Source organism: Triturus cristatus, chromosome 3_2 (genome assembly GCF_964204655.1).
Source record: "Triturus cristatus chromosome 3_2, aTriCri1.1, whole genome shotgun sequence".
NCBI classification, from domain to species: domain Eukaryota; kingdom Metazoa; phylum Chordata; class Amphibia; order Caudata; family Salamandridae; genus Triturus; species Triturus cristatus.
In genome coordinates, this window is record NC_140584.1 from 198,851,508 (window position 1) to 198,867,146 (window position 15,639).

Consider the following 15,639-nt stretch of genomic DNA (forward strand, 5'->3'; position numbering starts at 1 on the left):
TACCGGAAACCCTGGGAGGCAATCTGGATCGGACAGTCCCGTGGCAGGACCGGGGCCTCCCCGGAGAGCACATAGACACAGGATTTCGCCCAGTTGATGACCAGGCCTGAGTTGCGACCGAAGGAGCGCAAAACATCAACCAGGACGATCAGTGACTTGCGCGGGGAGGCGAGATACAAAAGGATATCGTCAGCATAGAGAGACACGCGGTCCTCATGCTCGGGTGTCCAGCGGAGACCACGGATAGAAGGGTGCCACCGCAGCCACTCCGCCAGGGGCTCCATGGCCAGGGCGAACAGGAGAGGCGACAGGGGACAACCCTGTCGCGTGCCCCGCCCCAGCGCGAATGGGGCAGATACTCGCCCATTCACCACCACCTGCGCCAACGGGCCCGAATATAGCAATTTGACCCAGCTGACGAAACCCGGGCCGAACCCAAACTTCGCCAGCATCGCCCAAATATATGGCCATTCGAGCGTATCAAACGCCATGGTGGCGTCCAAGGACGCCAAGATGGCCGGCTCCCGCACAAATGGGACACGCGCGAGCACCCCGTGCAAGCGCCGCAGATTAAGCGCCGTGTTGCGGTGTGGTATAAAGCCCGATTGGTCTTGGTGGACCAAATCGCCCACCACGCCAACCAACCGGTTGGCCAACACCTTGACGAGGATTTTGGGCTCCGCGTTCAAAAGCGAAATCGGCCTATAGGATGTGACCCGTTCACGGGGCTTCCCCTCCTTGTGGATCACCACAATTGTAGCCAGACGCTGGTCCGGCGGGAGGGAGCCCCGCGAGTGGGCCGCAAGGAACATCGCGCGCAGGTGGGGCGCCAACACATCCGGGCGCAACTTATATAGCTCAATGGGAATACCATTGGGGCCCATGGCCTTGCCGGATGCAACCGAGCGAATAGCCGAGGCAATTTCGTCCGAGGTGGGAGGGGCGTCCAGCGAATCCCTGTCCTCCACCGTAAGGGAGGGCAGTGCGATGTCCCGAAGCAAGGCATGGGAATCTTCCTCCGAGCAGGGAGAAACCGGGGAGTAGACTTCGCGGAAATAATCCGCGAAGCAGGAGACAATGGCTTCCGGCTCAGTGACGCACACACCATCCACGCTCTCAATCAAAGGCACCACGCGGCTCGCTCTCTCCCTCTTGTCCAACCACGCAATCAATTTGCCAGCCTTGTCACCCACATCATACAATCGCCCCTGCTGCTCTCTACTGAGGCCCCTGGCCGCCTCCGTGACGAGGGCCCGATAGGCCGCCTGCTTTAAATGCAAAACATGCAACTTGGCGTCTGTTACCCCGCTCCCCAGGTCACCCTCCAGTTCTGCAATCTCGGCCTCAACCCGGGTCACCTCCTCCCGCTCGCGCCGCCGGGCATTGGAAATAAAGGAGAGGGCCTCCCCTCTAAGAACCACCCTGAAAGCCTCCCACAGGGAGATGGCAGACGGGACCGACCCCACATTCTCATCGAAATAGCGCTGTAAGGATTTGATCAAGTCGGCACGAATGGTGGGGTCGCGCAAATACCATGCATTGATCAGCACACACATTTAAAGCTACCATGGAATGACCAAAACACAAAAGAATCTGTTTTTTGGGATGACCAAAAGCAGGCCTCAACCCCAATGATATGGTGTGGCTGGATTGAAAGAGAGCTCTGAAGAAATTATTGCTCTCAAACGTCACCAAGTTTAAATAGTTATATATGGAGGTGTAGGCGAAAGACGGACAAACTCTAAAGGTAATGTTTATTTGAGGTAATTGCTGCTTAGGGCGGGACGCATGTTACAAAATAACAGGGTGCAATTTTTCACATAAGTTTACTGAATGGTGGCTAATATTGTTGAATGAATAAAGAATGATAAAGTGAACTATATGTAAACCCTGTGAAACAGTTTCACATTAGTGTAAAGAGCACTCTTCTAGTCCTTGTGATGCCCAAAGGTTTTTGTGAGTGATGCTTAAGTTGATACTCCCAAATGTATCATTTATCTAGCTCTTCTTAACTTAAACTTGGTCATCCAGTGCTCAGATTTTAATGTGATTCCTGGGTGCCATGGAGTGCTTAGCTGATAGAAAGTTTGTTGTAGAATGGCCTAAATAGGAACAGTTAGGTGCAAAGATTGTAGTCAGAAGGGGTCTTAAGATGCATGAGGTGTTGCAGAGAATGTGAGAATAAGCATAGCTATTTACCATAGTTGCGTGGATAGTACTATAAATAGGAGTAGCAGTTGGAAATGTGCCCAGGATAGATGTTATATTTTCAGCGCTCAGTGGTGTTAAAGAACATTCTGTCAATATCTGGCGAACCCAGCAGTGCTAGAAGGCCTGGTCCCTTAGTATAGGTCACCATAGAGTACCTTAGTGGGTTTAGAAAGGAGAAACCGTAGGGTTATGTTTATTGGTAGTCTTATTTAAAGTTTATTTAGGAGTTAGAGGAATTCCACGGATGGTAGCATTGTTTTTGCAGTGTTGTGGCCTGAATAACCTACGGTCTGAGAATAAGCTGGATCATATTTTGGTAAGTCACCAGGTGTTTATTGCTTCCCTGAATTCTAGGTGGTTGCTGATTACCCCCTTTTTCATTGGTTAGAGTTCTCTATAGTTTGCAGGTCTGTGCTGAAAACAAGTTTCCACCTAAGTGTGTTCTTCTGAAAGGAGGGTTGGTTAAGAGAGGTGTCATTCTCAATCCAAGTTTCCCCTTTTGGATGTAGAGTTTCATTTTATTTTTATTTAGAATTTTGTTCCAGCGTGATGGATTGGTTGATTTGCTTTGAAAGAGATTCTTCTTGGAACTGGTAGCTAGTGCAAGGCCTTGAGGGCATGTGTAATTTGATAATGCGGGTTCAGTAAAGGAAATGATCTTGCAGCAATAGTTGGGATTCATTGGAGTTTGTTAACTAAATGCTTCATAAGTCCTATGGAGTGTCTGTTGCTTAGGTGAGGCAGAACAGTATGAAAGCGGTTGAGATTCGTACCCTTTCGTGGGTAATCCAAAAAAGGAACGAATCGTTGTACTGGACTCATGCTGTTGAGAGCACTTTTCGCCATGTTGTTGGCCTGACTTTGATGTGAGAGTTTGGAATCTATTTTAACAACCATTTTCTTTACTTTTGTTTATATATGGTAGTGGGAGACAAGATTGCGTTGGGCGAGTTCTTAGTAAGTAATATGTTTTACATATTCCACAAGCTGGTAAACTGCAAGATCGGGCTGCTAGTATCCCCTTTAGTTCCTAGCCCGTCATGTTAAGGTAATAATTTACTAAACTTGCCACCTTTGTCTTGCTTTTTTTTAATTAATTTTTTTTAATTACTTTTTATTTTGCAAAAGATTCAAACTCAAAATATCCATACATTACCAATAACCTGTTGCATACTTTTTCATTTGCATTTCATTTTTCTAGGGGGATAATAGTCGTAGAACAGCGCTACATCAACAAGATAAAAGAAAAAATTGACTAAATGGTAGGCAGTGAACAGACAGACCATAGAAATATTTACGACATTATTCCTGAATCATATCATGCCAAATAGCATTACATTTCTGTAGTGCCTTAAGATCTCTGACCCTAGGCAGAGCTTTGTCCCGCTCAAACATTTCCGTGAAAATACCCCACCACTCTATTGCATTACATGGCTTCGGGGAGATCCATGCCCGGGCTATAGCTAGTCTACCAGAGACTATAATTATAGTTAACAGAGCTCTCTTGGCTCTGTCTGCATATTCTCTATAGCCCAGCATTATCTTGCTTGTAGTAAAGACCACTTCCAATCCAAGTCGATTTCTTAATACATTCAGAACCGCTTGCCAGAAAGCCACTAACATAGGGCACTCGGAAAACATATGGGCAATGTTTACTCCGTATTCCCCACATTTAGGACACCTCGTCCTATTGCTTAAGTAATGAGTGCACTGGTTATACCTCTCCTGAAAAAAGGGGGGGACCCGGGTGCCAGGACGGCCTACCGCCCACTCTCCATGCTAACAGTGGACTATAAGATTTTGAGTAAAATCTTAGCCACGCGGCTGTTGGCTCATATGACCTCCTTGATACACCCTGACCAGGCTGGGTTCATCCCTCGGCGTAACATGTCGACGTGTATCCGGCGCCTGTTGCGAGTTATGGAGGTGGATTGCATGGCCTACCCTGCCGCCTTGACACTATCGGTAGATATGGAGAAAGCTTTCGATAGTGTGGAGTGGCCTTACTTGTTTAGGGTCTTGCAGGAGTTCGGTCTGGGGGAAGGGTGCGTGCGCTGGACGAGGTTGCTCTACACCAACTCGGTGGCTAGGGTGCGGACGGGGACCACGATCTCAGCTCCTTATCCAGTGCGACGGGGAACGAGGCAGGGTTGCTCGCTCTCGCCATTGCTGTTTGCCTTGGCTGTCGAGCCCCTGGCGTCTCATGCACGACTGGGACGCGCATATGCCGGACTACTATTACGGGGGGAAACCCATTATATTTCCCTTTATGCGGATGATTTATTGCTCTTCCTGGCTGATGCGGATGGGGCCCTCCGGGGCGCCAAGGATCTACTGAAGGACTTTGGCCACTTGTCGGGCCTGAAAGTCAACTGGGGTAAGACTTGTGTGTACCCCATTACACAGCATGGGCAGACCGCCCCCTCCCTGGGAGCCATACGCTGTGAGGACAGCTGTCTGCCGTATCTGGGAGTGCATATTTACCACACCCAGCACGACCTGCTGGAGGGGAACGTGGGGAGGGCAATCAGGGGCTTGGTGGGCAGTATTGGATTCTGGAGCACTCTTCCACTCTCGGTGGCTGGACGGGTGGCGCTACTGAAGATGGTGGCGCTCCCACGCCTGCTGTATTTTTTCCGTACGCTCCCTATTTGGGTGCCGGTGTCGCTATTCTGCAAGCTCACGGCCATGATCACGGGCTTCATCTGGGGAGCTGGCAGGAGGCGGGTGGCGCCTGCCACCCTACGACGGCCCAGAGCTGAGGGTGGGCTTGCGGTACCCGATTTCGAGTGGTATTATCTGGCTGCCCAGCTACAATGGCTCACGCAGGCGGTGGCTAGGGAGTTTAGAGGCCCGGAAGGCCCACAGGGCAGACTGATCCCGCGCCATGTGCTTTCTTTTATTGTCTTCCAACAACGACTCGAGTTGTCACAGTTAACTCTTGAAGAGCGAACGCTCCGGCTGTGTTGGAACCGAAGCCTACGGAAGGCCGGCATTGCTCACCCTTATGCCCCGGAGATCCCATTAGGTATGTGCACGGCCCTCCCCCATGGAGGGGATTGGTCTGGACTGGCAAACTGGGAAGACCTAGGGATACAGATGGTGGGGGACCTGTACCTCAATGGAGTGCTTCAGCCATTCCGGGGGTTACAGGACTCCTTTGGAATCCCAACTGGAGACTATCTACTCCACGCAGCCCTGGTGGCAGGTCTCCAGAAGCACTGGAACGCGGGACTCTCTGAACCCCAGACGGCTGCAAGATGTCAATATGTGGTCATGGCGGCGGGCACAATTAAGGCCATTACGTGCCTATATCAGAGACTGGCGACGGAACATCTAGCCCCTTTGCACGCACTGAAGGACAAATGGGAAATGGATATCGGGAAACCTATCCCAGCACTGACGTGGCCCACGCTGCAGAGACGGGCCTGGAAGAGCACACGTAATGCCCGGTTTCAACTGGTGCAGTACTTCATCTTGCATAGGGCATACTTGACGCCAGCAAAATTATTTCAGTATTTTGGGGGCCCCCACACCGCAGTGCCCTCGCTGTGGGGAGGAGGGGGCTGACTTCAAACACATGTTCTGGTCCTGTACGACATTAAGTCGCTACTGGGAGGAGGTTATTGATTGCTTGACCCAGGTGACAGGGCGAGATCTGGAGGTGGAACTGGGAGTTTGTCTGCTGCTATGGTTTCCCCATACTCCGCGCACGAAAATCACGGGCAAGTTTTGCGATTTAGGGCTAGTCGTGGCCAAAAGAGAAATCACCCTGCACTGGAAAGCGTGCAGAGGCGAGAACGGGCACAGAGACGCGGGGCAGCGGGGGGAACAGAGGCGAGAACGGGCACAGAGACGCGGGGCAGCGGGGGGAACAGAGGCGAGAACGGGCACAGACGCGGGGCAGCAGGGGGAACAGAGGCGAAAACGGGCACAGACACAGGGCAGCGAGGGGAACAGAGGCGGGAACGGGCACAGAGATGTGGGGCAGCAGGGGGAACAGAGGTGAAAACGGGCACAGAGACGTGGGGCAGAGAGGGGAACAGAGGTGGGAACGGGCACAGAGACGCGGGGCAGCGAGGGGAACAGAGGCAAAAAAACAGGCACAGAGCAAGTACAGGCAGCGGGGGAGGACAGAGAAAGAGCAGTTACGGGCACAACAAAGAACAAGCAGTACAGACAATACAGTGACCAACCTAACTCAGCAGCGGCAGACACACAGGCGGCGCTGTGCGGCGGGGGAGCGACCTACCAGGTATGGTCAAGGGTCGCTCTGTGTGTCGGTATGTCTATGTGTTCGGTGTTGTGTTATACATTGTTATGGAGTGATTTTCTATGATGTGAAACAGTCTGATATTGCGTTGTGTTGTGAGTTGTGGTGAAGTATTATTTCTAGTAGTAATACTTGGTATGGTATGGTGTGATGTTAAGTTACTTTGTATAGTTGGACGTGTCCTATGTATAAAGAGCTTTGTACTCAAATATTCAGCCATGCAGAGGTTCTCTGCTCCATAGGTGACCACACCAGTTTAGCGTTTTCTTTGCATTATAGGACTTGTAGTACTTGTTTATTATTATAAAATTAGGACTACAAGTCCCACCATGCAAGGATACAACCTGGCCTCCAGCAGCTAGCCATGCATGGACCTAGGGATTTTCGCAGCTGTGGAAATGTGGAGTAGTGTTGACAATTCTGTGCTGGGTGGTACACATATGTTTTTGTGTCAATCAGCTTCCACTGTGTTGTTGGATGACGTGGTGCTTGCTGTTCTAAGATATGGTGTGAAGGAATTTTGGGTGTGGCATTGTACATCAGTTTGAGTATTGAGGAACTCCTCTGTTTCCTTATTCCTTGTACAAGTAGTTTATCTAGTTCAAAGTTTACTTTGTATTCTGATACTTGCAGTTCTGCATACCCCATTATAAATTCAGTACAAGTACCAGAATGCATATATTCAACTTTTACTCTGTGAGCTACTTTTGTATGGAGTTGTGACACTTGGCCTGTCCGGTGATACGGTGTGGTGTTAATGTGTGTGCATGGAGTGATACTGTATTCTGTACCCTTGGCAGGTGTATTTGAGAGTACCCGAAGGTGTTCTTTCATGGTACACAGGTTTAAACAGGGACACATTTCCATTCAATAGTGCTCTCACGCAGTTAATAATACCCCTTCTATTTCCAGACCTATACAAAACATAAGACAGACCACAGTCTGTTGGTATTCATCGCAGGCCGAAGCTTTCTTTACTTTATATAGAAACATCAAGCATGATTAAGTCTACACATCAATTCTTTGCAGAATTCTTTCTGACAGAACATAGGTATCAGTGGTGGTTAATTTGAGCCGGTGGGGCCCTCCGAAACTTATTTTTTGGGGCCGGCACGGCATCAAGATATTTAGTGATAGCAAGAGAAAGAAAAACACACAAAGCAAAGACACCGAGTAAGATAAAAATATTTAAAAAACTCACAGAGGGAGAAAGCAGGAACCTGCAAGAGTGAGGTGAAGTGGGAGGGAGTGTCTGGTAGGTGAATTGAAGAGGACTGAGGTGAATTGAAAGCTACAGTGCTTTGTTATTCAGGGCGCTGACATTTAACCGCACTGGCTGCGAGCTTCTGAGCAGACCTTTGGGCACTGGCACTCTGTCATTTACAAATTAAGCACTGGTTAGATATTGCAACCTGTTAGGGCAGGCTCAAATATCTAACAAAGGGCTACGTATAGCCACGTGTGCAATTCTTTAAACATCACATCATTATGCAACAAATTAGAGTAACTTATGTACAAGTGAATGCAGCCAGGGAACTCCAAGGCATCATCCCTGCTCAGGGCACCCGTGAGTGCCCCAGCCACAGCCCAATGGATTGTCTATTTGTGGCAACCTGGGGTAAAGACTGAAGTTTGGACCGCCAGCAGGGCAGGCCTCCCTTCAGCCAGCCCCTCGCCCATCAAAGCCTCATCGCGAGAGCAGACACAGAACTTACAGCCACCATCCCTGCTAAGGGCCAGCGACTCAAACAAGCTGCACCCCACTGAACTGCACATCCATGGGCAACCCCGGGGTAGGACTAGAAGATCTGGACCGCAAGCAGGCCAAATAGCCCTCCAGCCAGCCCGCACCCACCTAAACCTCTCCTAGCAGGAGGAAATGAATAAACATATTGTGCCTTCGGGTGATAATGGTAATTTATTTCACTTTACTTCCACCCTTAATTCTTGGCCTTTACCAGAATAGGGCGTCGGTGATAGGAGTTTTACAGCCTCCGCACGGTCCGTTTCCAGGGGATGCGAAAAACAAGACCGTGATAGCTGTACAACTCAGGCTTATAAACCATTGCCTCTCCCAAAAACCAATGCCACGCAGGTAGGCCACCACTGCTGGGAGCTGGGCTTTTCGCCAAGGGGGGAAATGGGACAAATGAGCAGAGGGGAGACCACACTTAATACCACACTTAATACCAAGATGCTAAATACAAACGGTCCTCTAAGAACGATTAATGGAACCTCTCTATTTGCGGGGTGCTCTTTTCAGCTGGTTCGCTTTGGAAGGCCTTGGGTCCCTTCAGCTGCGCTGGGCCAAGCGTGATGAGTATATTGCTTTTGGATGGCTCCATGTCTAGAAGGTCACCTTCGGCCAGTCCTGTGTTTTAGCTCAAAGCACTGTGCCTACGTAGCTGGTTAGCCCATACCGCTATGACAGAGTCCCAAGATCCAAAGGGCTGCTAACTTAAAGAAATAGAACTGATTTACGGAGACCCTCATAGCTTGGTGCCACTTGTGGGCTATGCTTATCGTTACAATCTGCGTGTGTTATGAATGATTGAACTTTAAGCCACAGTCTGGTTGGAATTGCTTCGCTGTGTGTATATATGTACCTTATCCACGTTCTCGGTTATATATAGTAAATACTAATCATAGATCTGCATTAAGAAGTGAGCCTTCGAAGCAGTTCAGAGCGGAGATCGCTCTTGAATGGTGATCGTTTGTGGTTATGTCGAACTCCGGACATGTTATATTGACATTTATGATAAAATCCTGCTTTTGGCCTCTTCATTTTGCCGTGCCGTAGTCCTGCAAATAGTTTATTGACTTTGAAGGGTTGAAGCCTTGAATCACCCGTATTGGGATTCGAAGTTTCGAACCAGTATCTGCGGGGCGCACGTGCATCTCGTCAACGATCGCGTAACTCACCGGTCTCTGGTTAGTTAATAATTTATTTGTCTCCATGTTTCCCCCAGAGCCGGGTACCCGGGTGGGGGCAGCTTTCTAGGTTGCCTTATTTAAGAGATAGCTACCACCAACAACACCTCAGTTTCCTTGGGTCATTGAGATAGCCCAGATGGTGCTGTTTTATCGTATTCCAGGCAGAGGCGCAACTAGAGCAAAATTTCGGGGGGGGGGGGGGGGGGGGGGAGTTGGGGGTACTTGAAAAAATTTCGTGGCGGGTTAAGTCTTCCACCAATAGGCATTTACAAGCAAATGGTGTTTTAAAGACCTGTGAAATACTCGGGTGTGGCTGAGTGTGTGCCCGGGAAGCTGTTTCGTTCCGGGCTGCCACATACGAAGGTGCCCTGAAGCCCTTTGAGCCCAATGGGCGTTGCGCGCCTGATTCCAGGTAGGTTTTAAGCCTGCCTGGGCGTTTCAATCTCACACCACTTTCATCCTTGGACTTAGTGGTCAGGCCTACAAGTTCCAGCATGCAAAGCGATACAAGCAGAAAATATAGAGGTGTTAGCCCTTCATACCCCCCTTCCCCACCCCTGTGCATGACAGGGCTTCATTTGTTTGTGCCCGAAGCCACTTTCTGTCAGGAAGTGGCCCGTATTATGGCCCCCATATTGATACAAACGGTGATAATTCAGTTCACCACCGTCCTAATGTAAATAGGCTCCGCTGCGTTAGGCTCTGGGACCAAAGGTCTTGCAAGTGCGCCCCCCCCCCCCCCTGCGAGTGGCAAGATTACGACTCTCTCATAACCAAAGTGCAACAATATTTTAAATGTCAAGGGACCCAGTGTCGTGAGTATACTAAAGCTCGTGTTTGCCTTTTGCTTTGCTGTGTTACAGTGAGACAGCGAGTTCTAGCCAACGAAGTTCACTCAATCGACATGCCTGAAAAACGAAAGTTGATATTGGACGTCCAACTGCTAGAGACCGAAGAGCACCATCGAACCAGAGACGTCCCGGAGGGTGACCCCGTAAGTATTAAAAACACATATTTTAGGTATTTGCATATGGCGTTTCTGCACGTTAGGAGAATTAACCGCTATGTTGTTTACGTTCTTTTGCTAGGAACCCATGTCAACCGACGAACCTCAAGAACCAGGTAAATAAATATATGTATTTTTGGTTCATGTTACTTGCCATGTTTGGAAGTTAGACTCACCTTGATGTTAAAAGTGGGTTCTGATGTGAAAATGATGATCCTTATGCGTAAGTCTAGTTTGAAGTCCTTTATTAGGTTTTAAGCATGGAGAATGAAAAACCCACAACCGCTCATCCTGGTGTTCCCGCTGCAACTGTCAAACTCGCAGAAGCACGAGAACTCCAGAATGAATGGCGTATGCAAATCACAACAGCGCCTGAGAACAGGCGCGCGACATAGACAAATTGTCCTTAAAGGAATAAGGACAATTTGTCACCACAACACTTGACTTCTTTCCTTAAGCTGAATGGTGCCGCAGCAGCAAACTTGCACATAGCCCTACAAACGAAATCTAACCAGGAGGAACGAGGACTCCGGTCCCTCAGGGCTGGCGCTAGGCATGCGCAGCTGCCCAGGACCCCACGTCTGCTCGCAGCCATGGGGCCTCGCACCTTTAAAGACATCAGAAGTTCCGAGGCCCAGGGGGTCCCCTGGGAGTTTTTTTTTTTTTTTATCAATCTCCCCTGCTGGCCCCTCTCTGTGGGCCTAATGGCTGCATCTGCATGTTGATGACAGCGCATTAGACAGGTACTTAAAGTGCTTGTGAAGTGCACCCTGTATGAATGAAAAGCAGGATATCCTGCAGGGCGCACATCAAAGGATAGAATGGCGGCGCATCACAATGGAAACTGCTCACCTAGGAGGAGGGGGAAAGGGAGCAGAGAGGTGAATAAAAGGGGTAAGATCAACAAAATAAAGTAAGGGGGAGCAGATAGATGTGAGTATGGCAGTGAGCCAAGAAGTGCAGGCAGAGGAGCAGAATCGGCTTGTAAGAGTGGATGAAGCAGGGTTTAAAGTGTGCTGGGCCACTCAAGTCTTAGACACGGTAGCAAATTAAAATGGACATTGAAAAGGGCCCCTATCAGGCCCTATATTCATGTTCTTAACGTTGCCTGCAAAAACATTGATCCAAGTGTCTGCACAATGAATCAGTGGTTAATTTGTAAAAAAAAAACAAAACAGAAGTGCAGGGGCTCTTGGCAATAGGCAACTTCAACCAGCCCATTTCTCCTGTAACACTGCTTAACACAGAACCCACAAACCATTCAAGTGGGGAGGGGATGTGGCCTAACGAACGCAGACATTTCTGTGTAAGTGTCCGTTTTGCAGAGCAGTTTTGCAGGGAAGAACATCAGCATGAAAATCGGTTCTTTGGTGACAATTTTTGCCTCACCGACAGTTAGCAATACAAAAATACTGATGCAAAATGTATACTTAGTAAATAGAAAGAAGTTGTTTTTCCCTGCAAAACTGCTCTGCAAAATAAGACTTACACAGAAATGTCTGCATTCGTTTAATGCACGGAATTATGACATAAGGAAGTAGCGTGAATCACACTGACTTGGCTAGGTTCTGTTAATGAGAAAATTATCTTGCTAGGAAGAGAAAAAACTTGGCAAAGGAAAACCGGGAAAGTTTGTTGAATGGTGTACATTCTGAACAGCACAACCCTCCTCATAATTTCTAGACTCAGCTGTGTTCATTTCGTCAGCCTACCTTTTGTACTTCTCTCAAAGCCTCTGACACACCTTTTATACTTTATTCTTTTAATCTCTCTCTCTCTCTCTCTCTCTCTCTCTCTCTCTCTCTCTCTCTCTCTCTCTCTCTCTCTCTCTCTCTCTCTCTCTCTCTCCCTCCCTCCCACGGCTCTCCTCCTTTAACTCATCCCCATCCCCATCTATCTCCACTTCATTTATCTCCTCTCATTCTTCCCCTTCCGACTTCGAAATCAGGTTTGAGTCTTCGCATCGGCTCAACATCTTGTGATTCGGGGTGAATCCTTTAATCTCCTGGCGCCCACCAAAACTGATTGTGTTCTTAACTAGTGCTCAAGCACCGGTGTTGATGATTAAGTGCCAGTCCTGAGCACCGGAAACCACCGGCTCAAATTAAGAACTGCGAATGTATTACATGTCAGCAGGGTCAGACTGGTCGATAGGGCAATCAGGCTGTGCCCGACAGTCTAATCTATAAGGCAGGGCTTTAAGTGGGCCGGGTCCTGCCAGTGCACAGCACCGGCAATTCTAAAAATCAGGTGCTGAGACGGGCCCACTCTCCATTTTTGCCCTCACCCTCGGAGTGAAAAAAAAATCTTAACTCTGCAGCAGTGCCACCCTTCTCTGCCTTTAATGTAACTTCGAGACTCGTTATAGTTCTTTCACAGTCTCATCATGTCAGAACGGAAGCATTATCAATATTATTTACACTAAGCCGCAGATGCTGCTTATTCATCTTATGCAACTAATAACCACTGGCAAAGCCAATAGTCCTGGCTTGTTGTAGGTATAATTTTACTTGTAATATTCATCTGGAGGCAATGATAGTTGCAGCAAAATGGCAACACAAACGGGCCACCCTGGGTCGGATTAATAACAGAGTGAAAAGAGGTCCCTTTTGAAGGGACCAATTCCCTCCCCACCCGCAGGAATTCGTGCTTTAAAAAGGGACCTCTTTGCACTCCGTTGTTACTAGTCCGACCCAGGGTGGCTCGTTTGCTTTGCCAAATGTACTACGAGGGTAGTTGCCCCCTGCAGGTCGTTAAACCTCCTCAGGCCTTTTTTGTGTGTTACACAGAAGCAGCAAAATACCAGTCAAGCGGCATGCTATGCTGTGCACAGATTTATAGTTTACATGTTTTTAAGCCACATCCTTAATGACATCAGCCATGCCCTTTTTAAAGACCACCCTCCCCCCCAGTTTTTTTATCCAACTTAAAGCCCTTCTGTCAAGTCAGTATGTAGCCCGCTTTTTTGGCTCTTTGTTGACCTGCTTTATGGTCAGATGAGCCAGTTTTTACTGTTGATTTTCATGATATTAAAGCAAACACTGCCTGCAGCAAACTCAAATCAATGCAGTCTTCCATACCTTACAAAAAACTTAGACAGCATGTCTTTACAAGTTGAAACCTGTCCTAGTTTGCAAACTTTAGACACTTTTCTAGCTAACTAATTCACTAATGGGTGCCCCTTTTATTTTGGTCCCGGGAGCCTATTTTCTGTCCCAGTCTGATGCTGCATGTTACGTAGGGCCACTGGAATTATGCAATTGTGCGGCAGTGCCGATTTTCGCATAATTATACATCTGCTGCATTTGCCACATAATCCACATAGTACACAGGCGACTGTGCGATTCTGCTGATGGATCGCTATCTTCACTGTCAGTTTAGGCAACAGGCCTCATTAGGAAATGAGGGTTAATGTTTTTACGGCCTTCATTTAACACCCTAAAGTGGGGAATGGAGAAGACCTGTCCTTAAAAGCAGGTAGTAAAAGACTCCTCCCGCGCCGTTGATTTATGCCTTGGACTTGGGTGATTTGTGACTTGTCTCCCGCGGTAGGGGAGGGAGCCCACCTCAGTAGTGTGTGTGTGTGTGTGTGTGTGTGTGTGTGTACGTGTGCGCGCACGTACGTTTGTTGCTAACCACAGACGCTTTGCATACACTGAACGAGGACAGTATGTCATCCACTCTGACATAAAGCACCGGTAAGAACGTGCTTTTTAAATGCTTCTCAAAAGGTTGAACTCGACCAGCCTTTGTTTGCTAAACTCTGGAAAGAGGTGCAGTGATGGCTGTGGGATGGGTGAGGCTTGTCAAAGGGGATTTGGGTCTTGTCTGCAGTGTGTTGACTAGCGAATCATAAATAGCTGCCTTAATTGGCTTTCTTCAACACACCCATGTGGTCACGTCCTGCGAGAGATGTTCTCAGGCTGGGCCGCGTTATGTCGCTCACCAGTGAGCTGATAGTACAAGCATTGGCCGCGCGGCTGTTAAAGTGACACGGCCGCGCGACCAGCGAAAGTGAAAGTGATCGCGATCAAAGACAAATGGCGGCTGCGCGCGTGCACGCTCGCGTGAAAGCAAGCGCTAGGCCACCAAAAGCCTGTGGCAGCACTTTGAAAACCCATACACTAAATTTATTGCAGGGCAGCGCATGCGCTGGCTCAGCGAGACCTAAAAATGGCAAAAAAATGAAGTAATACTATTTCAAAATGTGCCGCATTATGCCGCATAAGTTTCCCTTTTCTCGCCACATAATTTGGTCGCCCTGCCACATAATTTAGTCCTCTCCTGCTGCATGATTCCAGTGGCCCTGATGTTAGGGTAATCTATGGCAGTGATTTTATTCCTGTTTATATTTCCTATGTTTTACTTAATCTTGCATTCCCCAAGAGTGCTAGCTATTTCCAGCATGTGTGTTTCTGTATTTCATTTCACAGCATATTACTCTTGGATGATGCACAGTTTGTACTGAGTCCCCTCCAGGTGTTTAAAACAGACTACAGTTGAGCACTTTGAAGTTGAGGCTCTCGCACTGTACCTGTCTGTGGGTTAAATAGGTTTTCAGATTACATGATCATTCAATATATGGCCTCTCTGCAGAGCACAAAGAGCAATGGTCCTGCATTCCAGTTGTCATTCAATGCAAATGTGTGTGAAGAAGTTAATTATTGGTCAAAACAGTGACAAGATGAAAGTAAAATAATTTATTGTTGTTACTTTTTTAGCTTAAACAGCTAACAACAATTGACAAAACCAATACTCCTGGCTGTTTTTAGGTGTATGTCAGTTGTTGTGTTATATGTCTGGATTCAATCACAGAAAGCACAGAGAGGAACCAAAGTACCAATCAGATGGAACACTATGGGAATCACAGAAATTCAAGTTGTGTTTAAGCTACGCCCTTAATTACATAGTCCACACTTCTTTTAGAGACCCACCCATTTTTTTCAGCCCACTTAAAGCCCTGGGCTGGCGGAAAAGGAGACAGGGGAAGAGGAGAGATAGATGTAATGTGCAGAATTAATGCAAACCAGGTGGTAGACAGGTGATGTGAAGGGTATTGCATGCAAAAGACAACGATGTAAGAGGAACAGAATCCATCCAAAAAAGGTAAGAGGCAGGGAGACTGGTGAACTTTAAAATGCAGATGTCCCTAATAAAACATACAATAAATTGTGGTGTGCCGGGCAACCTTTACCCTTCCCAGTGGTTTTGGGCA

At 48.1% G+C, this 15,639-nt stretch overlaps 1 protein-coding gene across 1 annotated transcript in view; it reads left to right on the top strand.

Annotated features, from left to right (window-relative positions):
- The window catches only part of PARP14 (poly(ADP-ribose) polymerase family member 14), a 924,447-nt gene that overhangs the window by 63,344 nt on the left and 845,464 nt on the right, over window positions 1-15,639 (top strand). The window contains exons 2-3 of the mRNA XM_085647500.1: window positions 10,282-10,412; window positions 10,507-10,540. Of these exons, the coding sequence (XP_085503626.1) occupies window positions 10,282-10,412; window positions 10,507-10,540 (165 nt within the window). The remainder of the gene's footprint in view (window positions 1-10,281; window positions 10,413-10,506; window positions 10,541-15,639) is intronic.